Source organism: Capricornis sumatraensis, chromosome 15 (assembly GCF_032405125.1).
Source record: "Capricornis sumatraensis isolate serow.1 chromosome 15, serow.2, whole genome shotgun sequence".
NCBI lineage: Eukaryota > Metazoa > Chordata > Mammalia > Artiodactyla > Bovidae > Capricornis > Capricornis sumatraensis.
The window spans coordinates 61,031,683-61,043,764 of record NC_091083.1 but is presented as its reverse complement, the minus strand read 5'-3'; the positions used below and the strand labels follow the sequence as shown (position 1 = coordinate 61,043,764).

The window sequence follows — 12,082 nt, the reverse complement described above, 5'->3', positions numbered from 1 at the left end:
TGCTTAAAAGAGAAACTCATATTAGCATTTCCCAGTTCAAGAAATGGCCTTTTGTTGTTCGTCTGCTGGTGCACACTCATCCTGTTTACAGTCCAGACCAGGTGCCTCGGAGAATGTCCCGCATTCTGGATTTATCAGATTATCCCCTCATGACTAAATTCAGGTTCGGTATTTTTGGTTTTTTTTGCAAGGCAGTGTCCTGTGGGCATCATGTCCCTCCTTTGGTGACATCAGGTCTGATTACTTGGTTAGGGTGGTGACTGCCACCTCTGTCCAGTGCAGAGCACATCTGCCCAGCCGTTAAGGGGTGACCTCTGATACTCAGAGCAGTCAGATCCTCGAAGATCACTGAACTTCCTGCCTGCCAGCAGTCTTTCACTCGGTGATTTTTAACATGCTGAGATGATCCTTGCCTGAAGTTCTTACGATACGCGCACAGGCACATGTATTTGTGCACACACGTGTGTGTGTGTACAGAGGAACAGACTTAAAATACTGCTTGCAGTTTCTTCATTTATTTTCTGTGAATTTTCCCCATGTAATTAAACAGTCTTCGGTATCCCTTGAATGGCATGCTGTTCCATGACTGTGCCCACCATGGCTTACTTTGGCGTTCCTGTTTTGCTTGACACAGAGATTATTTCCCATTTTTGACTTTTGGTACCTGTTGCTCTCTCTGCCTCTTGCATGGTTCTGGGGTCAGGGTGGGGGGATTCGTTCCTTTTGCTGTATCACCTTCTTGCTGTGCTGGTTTATTCTATAATTCTCAGAACATCTGGGATTCCTGTTCTCCTCTGCCAAAACGAGGAGCAGTAAGCCAGGAGTGCCTCCTCCCAGAACATGGATTTAGTCAGGAACGCGTTCCTCCCAGCAGGCTGAGGGAGTGGGGTTCAGCCCAGACAGTAGGGGTCACAGAGAGTGGCCTTCCCATTCCCGTGCCCTGCTGGTAGTTGGCAGTGTTCTAAAATCACCTCCAAGTAGTATGGGCTTCCACTTAGAAAGACATGCCCTGCTAAGTAAGTTGTATTTTCTTAAGGAGAGCCCAGATGTCCTTAGGCCATCCAGATGCAGGCTAGAAGACTCCTCTGGGTCCAGTGGTGGTCTTCTCTGTCCTGTGTGGTTTTCACAGCCTGGTGACAGGAGCTCTGGTGGACACAGAGGAGTCAGGCAGCACGACTGGAGCTGGTGAAGAATAATCAATATTCAGGGGAGCTGGTGTATTTAATCTTGTCACGTTAAAAATATTGAAATCTCAGCAGACTTAAGTTCTTTATTTGATGTACATCAGGGCTTTCTCATTAAGCGTATTTTTCTGAAATTGTCAGTTATAGGAAGAAAATCATTCTTCTAGCAGCTTTATAATATCCTGATTATTGAATTTAAATTGTTTTAGTGGAAGGAGGCAAAACCGGAAGACCTTATGGATTCAAAACTTAGATGTGTGTTTGAATTGCCAGCAGAAAATGATAAACCAGTAAGTATGTTTATAGTTAACAATAATTGAATGTTGCAAGCTGATACTTATTTGCATACCATCTCCTGCAAAACCAAGATTTAAGTTGGCAAATTATTTTCATTTTCCTTCTTCTGATGTATGAAGAGAAAAATGAGCTGAAGTCAACAAATAAGTGGGCCTTTGTGAAATCTGCCTTTGAAAGATTCACAGAAAGAACTCATTGAAATTTTTTTTGCCTTTGAAAAGCACAACCTGTTGACTGTTGAAATGTCATAAATTCCGAAGAGCTTCTTTGACTTGGGCAAAGTTCTAGGTTGCTATTATATTTAACAGTGGGAAAGACGGTGAGCGCTCAGCTCCTCTTGTACAGTGCTGTCTGCAGGCTTCCCTGTCTGCATTTCTCCTGAGCACCAACTCTCCACCTCTTGAACCCCAGATTCTCTTCAGTCAAAATGTGCTTTTAGGTGAGGATTTCTCACCCTCAGCCCTGCTGACTTTCGGGCCAGGAGTCCTTCGCTGTGGGGCTGTCCTGTGCCTTGCAGGGTGTGTTGTGGCACCCTTGACCTCACCCCAGTAGCATCCCTGGTCGTGACGACCTGAAGCGTCTCTGGATGTTGCCCGGTATGCCCTTCCCGAGGCAGAGTCAGTTCCCGTTGAGAATCACCCTCTTTGCTGCCTGAGCACTGAGGGTAAGGAGTGACTCCCACCCAGCTGCTGGCTCACTTTTCTCTGTGTGAAACCAAAGCATGAGCCCGGTTGGCATGAACCTCCCTTCACCCTAGTCAAAAAACTTAAACTGTGTTAACACAGTTTAAAACCCATGCAGACTATTAAACCACCCTGGCTGTTAATAGCTGGTGGTGGGAATAGAAATGTTCAAACTCTCAACCTTATCCATAACAATCTCCAGGAATGCTGATGCTTTGTGTCAAAACTACTTAGCACTTTTTTTCTGCTCGCTAATTGGCCACCATCACTATCCCATTTCTTTGAATGGTTGGTGGTCTTCGTTCCTTTTTTCCCTTCCCTCTTCCCACAGCATGTTCTGTCAGTTGTGGATAGTTGAGGACTGTATTCTGGCCCAAGCTGTGCGCTTGGAGGTTAGCTCTGTGTGTTGAGGTCTTGCTTGCCAGGGCCTCACTCCTCTCCCCTGGGAGACTAAGGGTAGAGCTCGCTGTTCTCCGTTTGCCGCATGGACCCCCAAGGGCTTCCGTGCTTCCCTGGCCCCCACATACTCACTCATCCCCAGTGGGTATTCAGGGGGGATCACAGCGCAGTCGTGGCTGGGGAAGTGAGGAACACATTGCCTCCCCAGGATGAAATACCATAGACACTGAATTTGTTGCACCTTCATCCCATCGCTGCAGTTGTCTTAAGTTCAGGAGACAAATCACCCTCTGAGTTACGTCCCCTCTGGCCTTCTACCCCGGCCCAGCCAGTCTGGGGGATGTTCGCGTCTTTGTAGTGACGGTAATTTGTGGCTGATGATTCCTGAGCTTGTGCAGCTATGCTCTGCTGATTTTTCATGGCAGGAATTTGATAGTGCAGTGCGCACAGCCCCTTTTCTCTTTCTTTGAAGTATTAGTCTCAGCCGGACTTCATTATTTGCCCTCATCCATAATTTCTGGAGCCCGGTTTTAGATTATGAAGATACTAGGTGATAAAGGGATCTGTTTTAAAAGTAAATGTGACATTGTTCAGTTTGGATGAAACGCTACCCTGGGTGGTGTCTGCTGAGACCTACTTTACTTTGCATGAAGAAGTCCTTTAATACGTGGTTGGTGACACTTGGGCTTTCATTTGTTTCTGAACAGCATGATGTAGAAATAAATAAAATTATACCCACAACTACATCAAAGACAGAAACACCAACGGTGTCTAAAGCTCTGAGTTCCTCCTTGGATGACACTGAAGTTAAGAAGGTGATGGAAGAGTGTAAGAGGCTGCAGAGCGAAGTCCAGAGGCTGCGGGAGGAGAACAAGCAGTTCAAGGTAATGGCATTTTGTTTCCTGATCGTCTCCAGGGAATGGGGGCTCTGCTACTATGGTCTTGGGTGAGGAGGTTGATGAAATGTGTGGAGTTGTCTTGTATTTGCACGTTTTTCCTCCAGGCTGAAGTTTCCTAAGGTTCTCAAAACAATCCTTGGACACATGCCTACGTGCATCCCAAAGTAAGAACCAGTGTCCCTTGAGCAGTAGTTTTTCAACTATTTAAACTCCTGTCTCCTCATAAAATGACAACAGACAAATAAAAAATCCATTAGTGTAAATTGAAATCAAAAAAACAACAATGGTTATCTTGAGTTCCCATTTTCAAGCCCCTTTTCCATCCCCATTGGATGAGAATCTTTTTGAAGAGAGTAAAGACTGACGTGTATTCTGTTTTGAGGCGATCATCATTCTGATTTTTGAATATCCTAAATAGGTCTAGCAGTGGGGTCTCATCCTCTATCAGTATGGTCCGGAGACTGGAGCTGGGATGCTGTCACATCCATGGGGGAGATTACAGGGAACCAGGGGCTCCAGCTTGTGGCCGTGGCCCTGGCGCTGGGGGGTGAGGTTGCACTGGTGCTGGAGCGAGGCAGGTGTGCTCCTCTTGGCTTTGGAGGCCTGCGGTAGTGTGGAAATGACCAGCCAAACTTGGACTCACTGTGTAATTTTGTCCATCACAGCGGCTTCTGGCCTCTGTTTGCAAGACCCTGTTAAGGCCCCTTCCAGTGTTGAAAGTATGCCTTCATACACAGGGTTAAAGAGAGTGTTTCTGAACATCTGATTGTAGGATCTTTTGTTGCAGCTTAAGTCTTGAGGCTGATCTGTTCTTTTCATCTTGATCATGTCCCCAGCCACCATAGACTGTCACTCTCTGACTGCGTAGCACCAGGTACACACCATAAATTCACTGCAGGTGACTCTTCCTTCTCTTACTCTGATGAGGTAGGAGACACGGGGGGCCAACGGGGTTTAGAAAGTGGCATCCTTGTTTTTCTCTGCAGTAATCATGCTTTGCCTCATTCAGTGACTGCTGTTGGTATGGAGTAAATTATGAGGCTGACACTCTACTTTTGGCTAAAAGTCTAAGATACGCCTAAAGCTTCTTCTTGAATGTATTTCTCTTCTGTGCCATTTAAAGTGATAAATAGGTGGAAATAGCTTCTATATAAACCCAATAAAATAAATGCTGTATTTTGCTGTGCCCATTTTTTTTTTGAAGTTAATCGAATAGCACCAGTCATTTATCAGCATGCAGCAATATTGGCCATGCCCCTCAAGCAAAGTGTCTTTAAAATATTATCAGACCAGTCTTGACATTAGAAGATTCTTTATCTTGCCAAACAAGGATTTCTTGTTTTGTGTTGTTTCATACTTTCATTTGGCCACACATTTCCTAAGACCCTCCTGTGTGCCCAGCACTGTGGGATACAGACATGGGTGGTCCCTGCCCTTAAAATAAGCCCCAGGGTAGCCAGGGAGACACAAATACTGATAACCAGCCCCACAGAGGTGGCCATGAGTGTTGTGGGGGGTGGGCTTAAGGTGCTGGCTGCCTCCTGTCGTCAGATCTATCAGACACTTGGTTAGTGTGAATGAACTGAAGAAGAAAAGAAAGTGCAGCTGTTGTGGAGGGCGTCGGGTGGATTGAGGGTAATTAGAACAGGAAGGCCTTGATGCATGCCGTATTTGGGCTTGTGAAGAAAGGAAAAGTGTCGATTCTCACAGGTCTGTGTAGGTGGGGAAAATGTCCAAGTTATCTTCATGTGTATGAAAAAGATTGTTTCTTCTTTGGTAGAAATTCCATGCATTAAGTAGAAAATATTTGAGACGTGTATATCCAGTTCAGTTATACTTTGATATTACAGACATCCTATTTTCAGTCCAGCAGTCTCCGTGTAACTCACCAAGTATCAACCATGGACAGAGCTCTACATTTAAAAGCATCCAGGTCCCCTACTCGGTCATTTCTTGGGATTCTTTTCTGTGAAGAACTTTTTTCTATAAATCTCAGAGAAACGCATTAGTGCCCTGCTCAAACAAAGGGACCAGCAGCACTGTGGTGGATGCTTGGAAGAAGAGGGGCCTCAAGTCAGTCTCTTCTGTAGGCTGTTTCTCCATTTGCAAAATGAGGAGGTGGGGACCATTTCGTGTGATGGAGTCGGGGCGTAACTCCCTGCCCACCTCCCCCCCCACCCCCCGCCAAACCGCGGCTAAGCTGTACAGCTGCCTTCCACTTCTGGTGCTTTGGACTGTCTTTGAAACATGTGTTTGCTCCCCTAGGAGGAAGACGGACTTCGGATGAGGAAGACAGTGCAGAGCAACAGCCCCGCTCCCGCGTCAGCCACGGCTGGGAAGGAGGAGGGCCTGAGCACCCGGCTGCTGGCGCTCGTCGTCCTCTTCTTTATCGTTGGCGTGATCATAGGGAAGATCGCCTTGTAGAGGCAGCATGCGAGACGGGGATTGGATTGATGGGTCCGCCATAGTGTGGGATTTAAATTTATCATAACCATGTGTAAAGAGAAATTAATGTATGATGACATCTCACAGGTCTTGCCTTTAAATTACCCCTCCCCGCTTGTGTGCACCTGCGTGCACACATGCACACACACACACAAATAGAACATAATATAACAATCTTTTAGAAAGTTTAAAACGCATAGTAAATGATTGGGGCAAAGAGTGAACCTTATTAATGACAAGGGAAACCATGATTAAATGGTAATGGCATGTTGTAAATGTCATTTTAAGCGTCTGTAGCCTCGGTCCACGTTGCTGGATTTCCTCTCTGCAAACATGACACTCTTCCCTGTCTGTTGGTGCTGGCCTCTGGGAAGCTGGAGCCTACCCTGTCGATGTCCTTCCCCGCGCCACTCACTCACTGCAGGCAGCCTCTCCATGTCCACCCTGGCTGTCAGTTGCTGGGGACTGATGAACAGGGCCTGAAGGCACCAAGAACGGCGCTGTGCTCATCAGCAGTGGGGAGTGTGTGTTGCTGATTGACCCAACGCTCTGGAAGTCAAAGTCATTGAATGCTGTTCTCTTCAAGGGACCAAGCTAGATAACTATTGGTTCATGTAGTGAGATTGAATTATTATTCAGAGATGTTTAATGCATATTTAACTTATATAATGTATTTCATCTCATGTCTTCTGTCACAAGATTATAATTAATTCTGTGGCCTAAAACCCACCTGTGCTACCTAACACCATGGAGTGAAGCTGGCGTTGCTGCCGAAGGTTCAGGGCTGTGTGCATGTGCACACACACACACACACGGAGCTGTGCTCATGGGAACGTTGGAGAAAACTGCCAGGAAATGTTTTCTGTGTAGATAAGTAATAGGCACCATGGGGAGAGGACTCAGTGGCGGCAGTCAGCGCGAGGTCACTGTCTAGGGGAAAGAGTAGCCAGTTCCTGTGCCGTCTTTCTCTGCTCCTCACCACCACCCACACTTCAGCACCCGTGCCCCAGTGTAGTCCCGGCTTTCCCAGGCAGCCCTGACTTGGAATCAGGGCGAGAGAGGCAGGCAGCAGAGGGGCCGGGGAGAGGGAGCCAGCTAGGCAAGGCCGGGGCCTGGGGATGGTGCGGGAGGGGCTTTGAGAGGAACTTTGGATGAGCCGTCAAGTAGTGATGGAGAGCTTGACTGTGAATTAATTTTATGCCGTAAAAGACCAATCCAGTTCTGTTTGCCTATGTAGCATCTTAAAAAGAAAAAAAAAAAAAAATAAAGCCCCCAAATTAAGAGATCTTTTGTCATTTTGTCACTTTTGCTAAGTGGGTGGGGGTACTTACTATTTTTATCATTATTATTTTGTCATTGAAAGCTTGATTTAAAAATGACCCCTATTTAAAAAGAAAAATGACCCAATGTATGAGAAATACATATGTTTACATGCTGAGCACTCTCGGTAAACATTGAAGAGACCTAGTTCCCAATCACAGACCCATCGCGTGAAGCTGTGGAAGCCCAGCCAGCAGTTATGAGTTAGTCTCCAGTGTCTATTCCGTGTGGATCCAGGTACTTAAGAAAAGGGGTGAGAAGACTGAGCAGGGAAGTGTGTGCGTTCTGCCAGTTTCTGTTAAGTGTAGCAGTTCCAGCAGGTTAATCTTTATGTGATAAACCTGCTGCAACTCCTGGCCTCGAAAGGGCAGTGATTAGGAGGGCCTCACATCATGCCTGGGACTTCCCAGGTGTCTCAGTGGTAAAGAACCTGCCTGCCAGTGCAGGAGGACGGGTTTGATCCTTGGGTCAGGGAGATCCCCTGGAGGAGGAAATGGCTCCCCACTCCAGTTTCTTGCCTGGAGAATCCCCATGAACATAGGAGCCTGGCTGGCTACAGTCCATGGGGTCTCGGATATGACTGAGCACGCACAAATAGTGCCTGTGGATGTAGCGCAGTCCCATTTCCTTAGAGCAGGAGTCCGAAGACTTTTCCTTCAAGGAGGTTGCCATGTGTGCCAATAAAACTTTATTCACAAGAATAGCTGCTGGGATCTGGCCCGTGAGACAGTTTAGCTGGTGCCTGTATCAAGTGTCTTAAGTTCTCAAAAAGAGTGCCTGGGGCGCCTGTGTTTCAGGTGTTTGAAAATTGCTTAGTATTTTGTGTACATCTAGAAAAAAGAAATCCGTGTCTCAGAGGATGTGGGCTATTTGTGTGTAGCTAAAAATCAAAATTTAAAATCGAAGGTTGTCTTTTCAAACTATTCATCTCATTAAACCTCTTGCCGTTTTAGGGATTAGGACTTGGTGAACACCTGTTAGTTTGTTGAACTTTCTGATTGAGTGGAAGAAGGGAACCCCTGCCAGGGAGAGAAAGGTAGTGATGCGAAGACCGGACCTCATGTCACTGACCCTGGTCAGGGAAGAGCATGTCAGGAGAGGAAAACGTGTGTGGAGCAGCTGCTGCTTTGGTTCATGATTTTAAGTGCCAGGGACACTCAAGATCTTGAACCTAGAAGAGTGTGCAGATTTGGGGTTTCTTTTCTGGAAATTGAGAGTGAGGCAGGTATATGGTGGTCCTGCCCGTAGACGATTCTGTCCTGAGCTGGTGAGTCAAGTCACTGGAATAAACTGGGTTGGAACAGGCTAGGTTGAAGCTGGTTAGAGTGTCGGCTGGGAAGGGAGGCTAGGCAGGCACGGTCAGGCGGCTCTGGTGCCTGCAGCCCTAGTCACTGCTCATAGCACCTGTCGGGGGGAGTGCCCTCCCTGGTTTAGAAATACCCACCCCTGAGCTCACAGATACAAAAGAGACTGCAAGCAGCAACAGAGTCCTATAAATTTTTATTGACTGATAATTGATAATTTAGGCTCCCTTGGCACCATACGGAACACCTCTTAAAGACCAGCAGGCTGTGTTGTTTCTAGGCATGAGGACCTGGCTTGAATTTTTTTTTTTCTCCTCCTCGTTTGCATGTTTTCCTTCTCTCTGATCTTCTAAACTGCTGGCAGCAGCGGTAATAAATACTGATAAAATCAAAATTGATTTTTACCAGTGGACAGTTTATGTCTAGAGAGACAGCTTATACCTACATGACACAGAAGGGGGAAAAAAATGAAGAACCTCCAGTGATCCGTGAAAACCTAAACGCTTTCAAACAAATCCCAGGAAAAGAATTGCTATTGGAAAGTATCGCTACTGGACTTGCAGGCTGTGTTGAGTCAGATATAACTGAATGCAGTGATAGCTCACAGCTAAATAACCTTTCAAATTAATTTGCAAACAAGCTGTGTGTGTGTAGCATATATACCATATGTAAGTAGCTTAACATTTTTCAAATGGTGTCTTTTTTTTGCACACAAAAATATATTTGCAAACTCAGAATCCACGCCAATGTAGAATGCCGTTTATCATTTTCAGTTCCTTCTCTAAAGAACTGGCTCATTTACAAGTTTTTGTTTACAGTTTGTGAAATCGTTGATAAAAAAAAATACCGAGAGGTGGATGTGGACTTGAAAGTCACCTTGAACACTTGAGTAACATCAGCATTGGCAGGTGGAGAGGCCACTGCACCCCCTGTTGGTGATGGCAGTTCACTGACACATGTCTCACTGGGGCCCTGGGGCAGGAGCGGCTTGTCTCATGGCCCCTTCCTGTTGAGGCTGTGGGGCTGGAGCAGGAGGAGCCCTAAGTAATACATTAACTCACCAGAGTTCCCTCTCAGGAGACCTTGCGCAGTGAACCTTGGGTGGCAGTCGCTGGTGCTGAGATGTGAGCAGGAATGGGCTTGTGTTCAGGAGGTCCGCCACGCTGCTTAAGACGGATAACTCCAGCTGGGCGAGCAGGTCCCACAAGACCAGAAAAGGCACTCTGGACCCCCTGTGTCCCATGAGAAGTGGGGTCTCAAGAGTTCCCAGCCTGGTTGGATTTGGAGAAAACTCTCTTTTTTAAAAGCCTTCTTCAGAGTTTCTCTCATAGTAACCTTGCAAGGAAAGTCGCTGTTGTTAGGATGCCCTCCCCACCCTGTGCAGAGCATTTCCTCTATGCTCATTCATTGACTCAATCCTCATGACAACTGTGATATATTGGGGAGCAAGGGTTCTGTTTTGCACAAGAGGAAATGAAGCCTCCAGGAGGTTAAACAGGGCAACTTTTTAGAACCTCTAGTTTGGAACGAATTTAGTCTGGGAAGCCTCCTGCGAGGGCCTAAATCTCTAAGACGCTGTTTCAGCTTTAGAAACTCCTCAGAGGGGCGGTAAGAAAGGCCTCAGTGAGTTAGCGGGGCCCATCTCCACAATGCGGGCCCTTTATGCACCTTGTCTGTGTTTGCCTTCATCCCTTCTGCGGTTGGTTTTACATACAAAGTAGACAGAGTCATTCAGATGCTGCTTTATTTTTCTTTTGGAAACTAAACACACTTCAGACAGTGAAGAAACGTGCATTTTCCATTTTCTCATTGCCTGAAGATCTCTGCGTGACGCTCCTGGGGAATGAATTTGGGGGCTTGAGAGAGAAAATGACTAGTCTGTCTCACAAGGTGATGATGAGGCTTTCCGTGGAGGCTTTACATAACTTGTAAGTGAAATGTGAAGCAAAAAACCAGCATTATAAACTGGCATCACAGAAGGGGCCTGCTGGGGATTACAGCAGCACAGCCACTGGTCCCAGACCCTTCCGGGAAATCACTGAAGGGGGGCCTGCCACAGCAGACCCCACTAAAGCTCATCAGCTGACAGGCAGGCTGAGGAGGCTGTGGAAGTGCATCCCCAGCAAGATAAATTCACTAACTCACTTCTTCCTGCGTCTGAATCTTCGTCAGCCACATACCTGGTACACATGAGACTCGGCCTCCAGGAACGTCAGGGTGCACAAGGTCCCCCACCCCGAGTCGGCAGACCCAACCGACCTCTGTTCACTGTAACCCCACTGTGAAAAGCAAAGATTTCACTTTTATCATCATTAGAGAGGTATTTTGAAAAACTTAGAAGACATGAACACACATAAACAGTTGTGTATGATAGTTAAAAGTGAAGCTGGTAGAGGTGGGTGAGCAGTTGTCTCAATGACTATAATGATTTTAGGTATTCTTAATGGAAATAACTCATTAGAAAACGTCTGCACCCAATCAGTAGGGAAGAAAGAAAGAACTCGCAACAGAAATAAAGCTATTATCATCTAACTTGCCATAAATACTTGCAATTATAATACCTGGGAATGTTGCCATGATATGGATTGCTTTGATTAAAAGATGTCAGTTGAATAAAACAGTATGGTGGGGTAATATGAATAGTCTGCTGCTGCTGAATAAATACTGATGTTTATTTTTAAACCAGAAAACATCGATCCTCTGACTGCCCTGTTACAGTTACTGTATTATACCACAGGGTGGATGTGTTTAATCCTCGGGCTCAGGGATGTGGGGGCAGGACAGGTGCTGGCTTCCTGTCCTGCCCACCTCTGCATCCTGAGCCAAGGGAGCTTGGCCCTGCCTGGCTTCCGCAGGTGTGGCTCTAGCCCCAGAGGGTTTTGTTTCACTGATGCCCAACAAGTCTGGCCAGAACAGAAAAGGTTACATTATTTGTTCATTGCCCTTCAGCAACTGCCGACTAAGGGAGACAAATCAGATATCTTAACACGATTTCATTAAGGCTTAGTGCTAACAAGAATGCATAGTTTTTGTGATTTAAGATAATAAATTAGTGTGCGTGTTTCCCACATTGACTCGACATTTTTCCACGTAATACAGAAAGGTCTGGTTCTTTCTATGAGCTGGGTGCCTGCATTGCCATCTTTCCTTTGTATTTTAGAAGTAAACTGAATTCATCTGTGAGCCTCTAGTGCAGCATTCATTTAAAAATATCTCTTTTTTTCCATTGATAATTTTCTTTGGATTCAAAGGTCAGAGTTTATTGTCTGTCCTACTGACACTGTGTGCACAAGAACTGCTGCTTGCTTTTCACCACCCCCTCATTCAGCAAACATCGGTCAGTTTACCTTCTCAGTGTCAGAGCCTGAATGAGATGCTGAGAAACTACTCAACAGGAATGATTGTCTTTTTGTGTTTTTCATTCGTAAGCAGCCTCAGTGAACTGACTCACTCTTCCACGTACAGAGAAAAACGCAAGATGCATTTGGTCCTTATTTCTCTTACTAGCGTTTCCTTTTTTAAAAAACACAATTTATAAGCTGCTGCCATTT

At 46.0% G+C, this 12,082-nt stretch overlaps 1 protein-coding gene across 1 annotated transcript in view; it reads left to right on the top strand.

Moving 5' to 3' along the window:
* Window positions 1-7,134, top strand: part of VAPB (VAMP associated protein B and C) — a 46,087-nt gene extending 38,953 nt beyond the window's left edge. The window contains exons 4-6 of the mRNA XM_068987190.1: window positions 1,394-1,474; window positions 3,271-3,447; window positions 5,728-7,134. Of these exons, the coding sequence (XP_068843291.1) occupies window positions 1,394-1,474; window positions 3,271-3,447; window positions 5,728-5,886 (417 nt within the window). The 3' untranslated portion in view covers window positions 5,887-7,134. The remainder of the gene's footprint in view (window positions 1-1,393; window positions 1,475-3,270; window positions 3,448-5,727) is intronic.
* The last annotated feature ends 4,948 nt before the right edge of the window (window positions 7,135-12,082 follow it).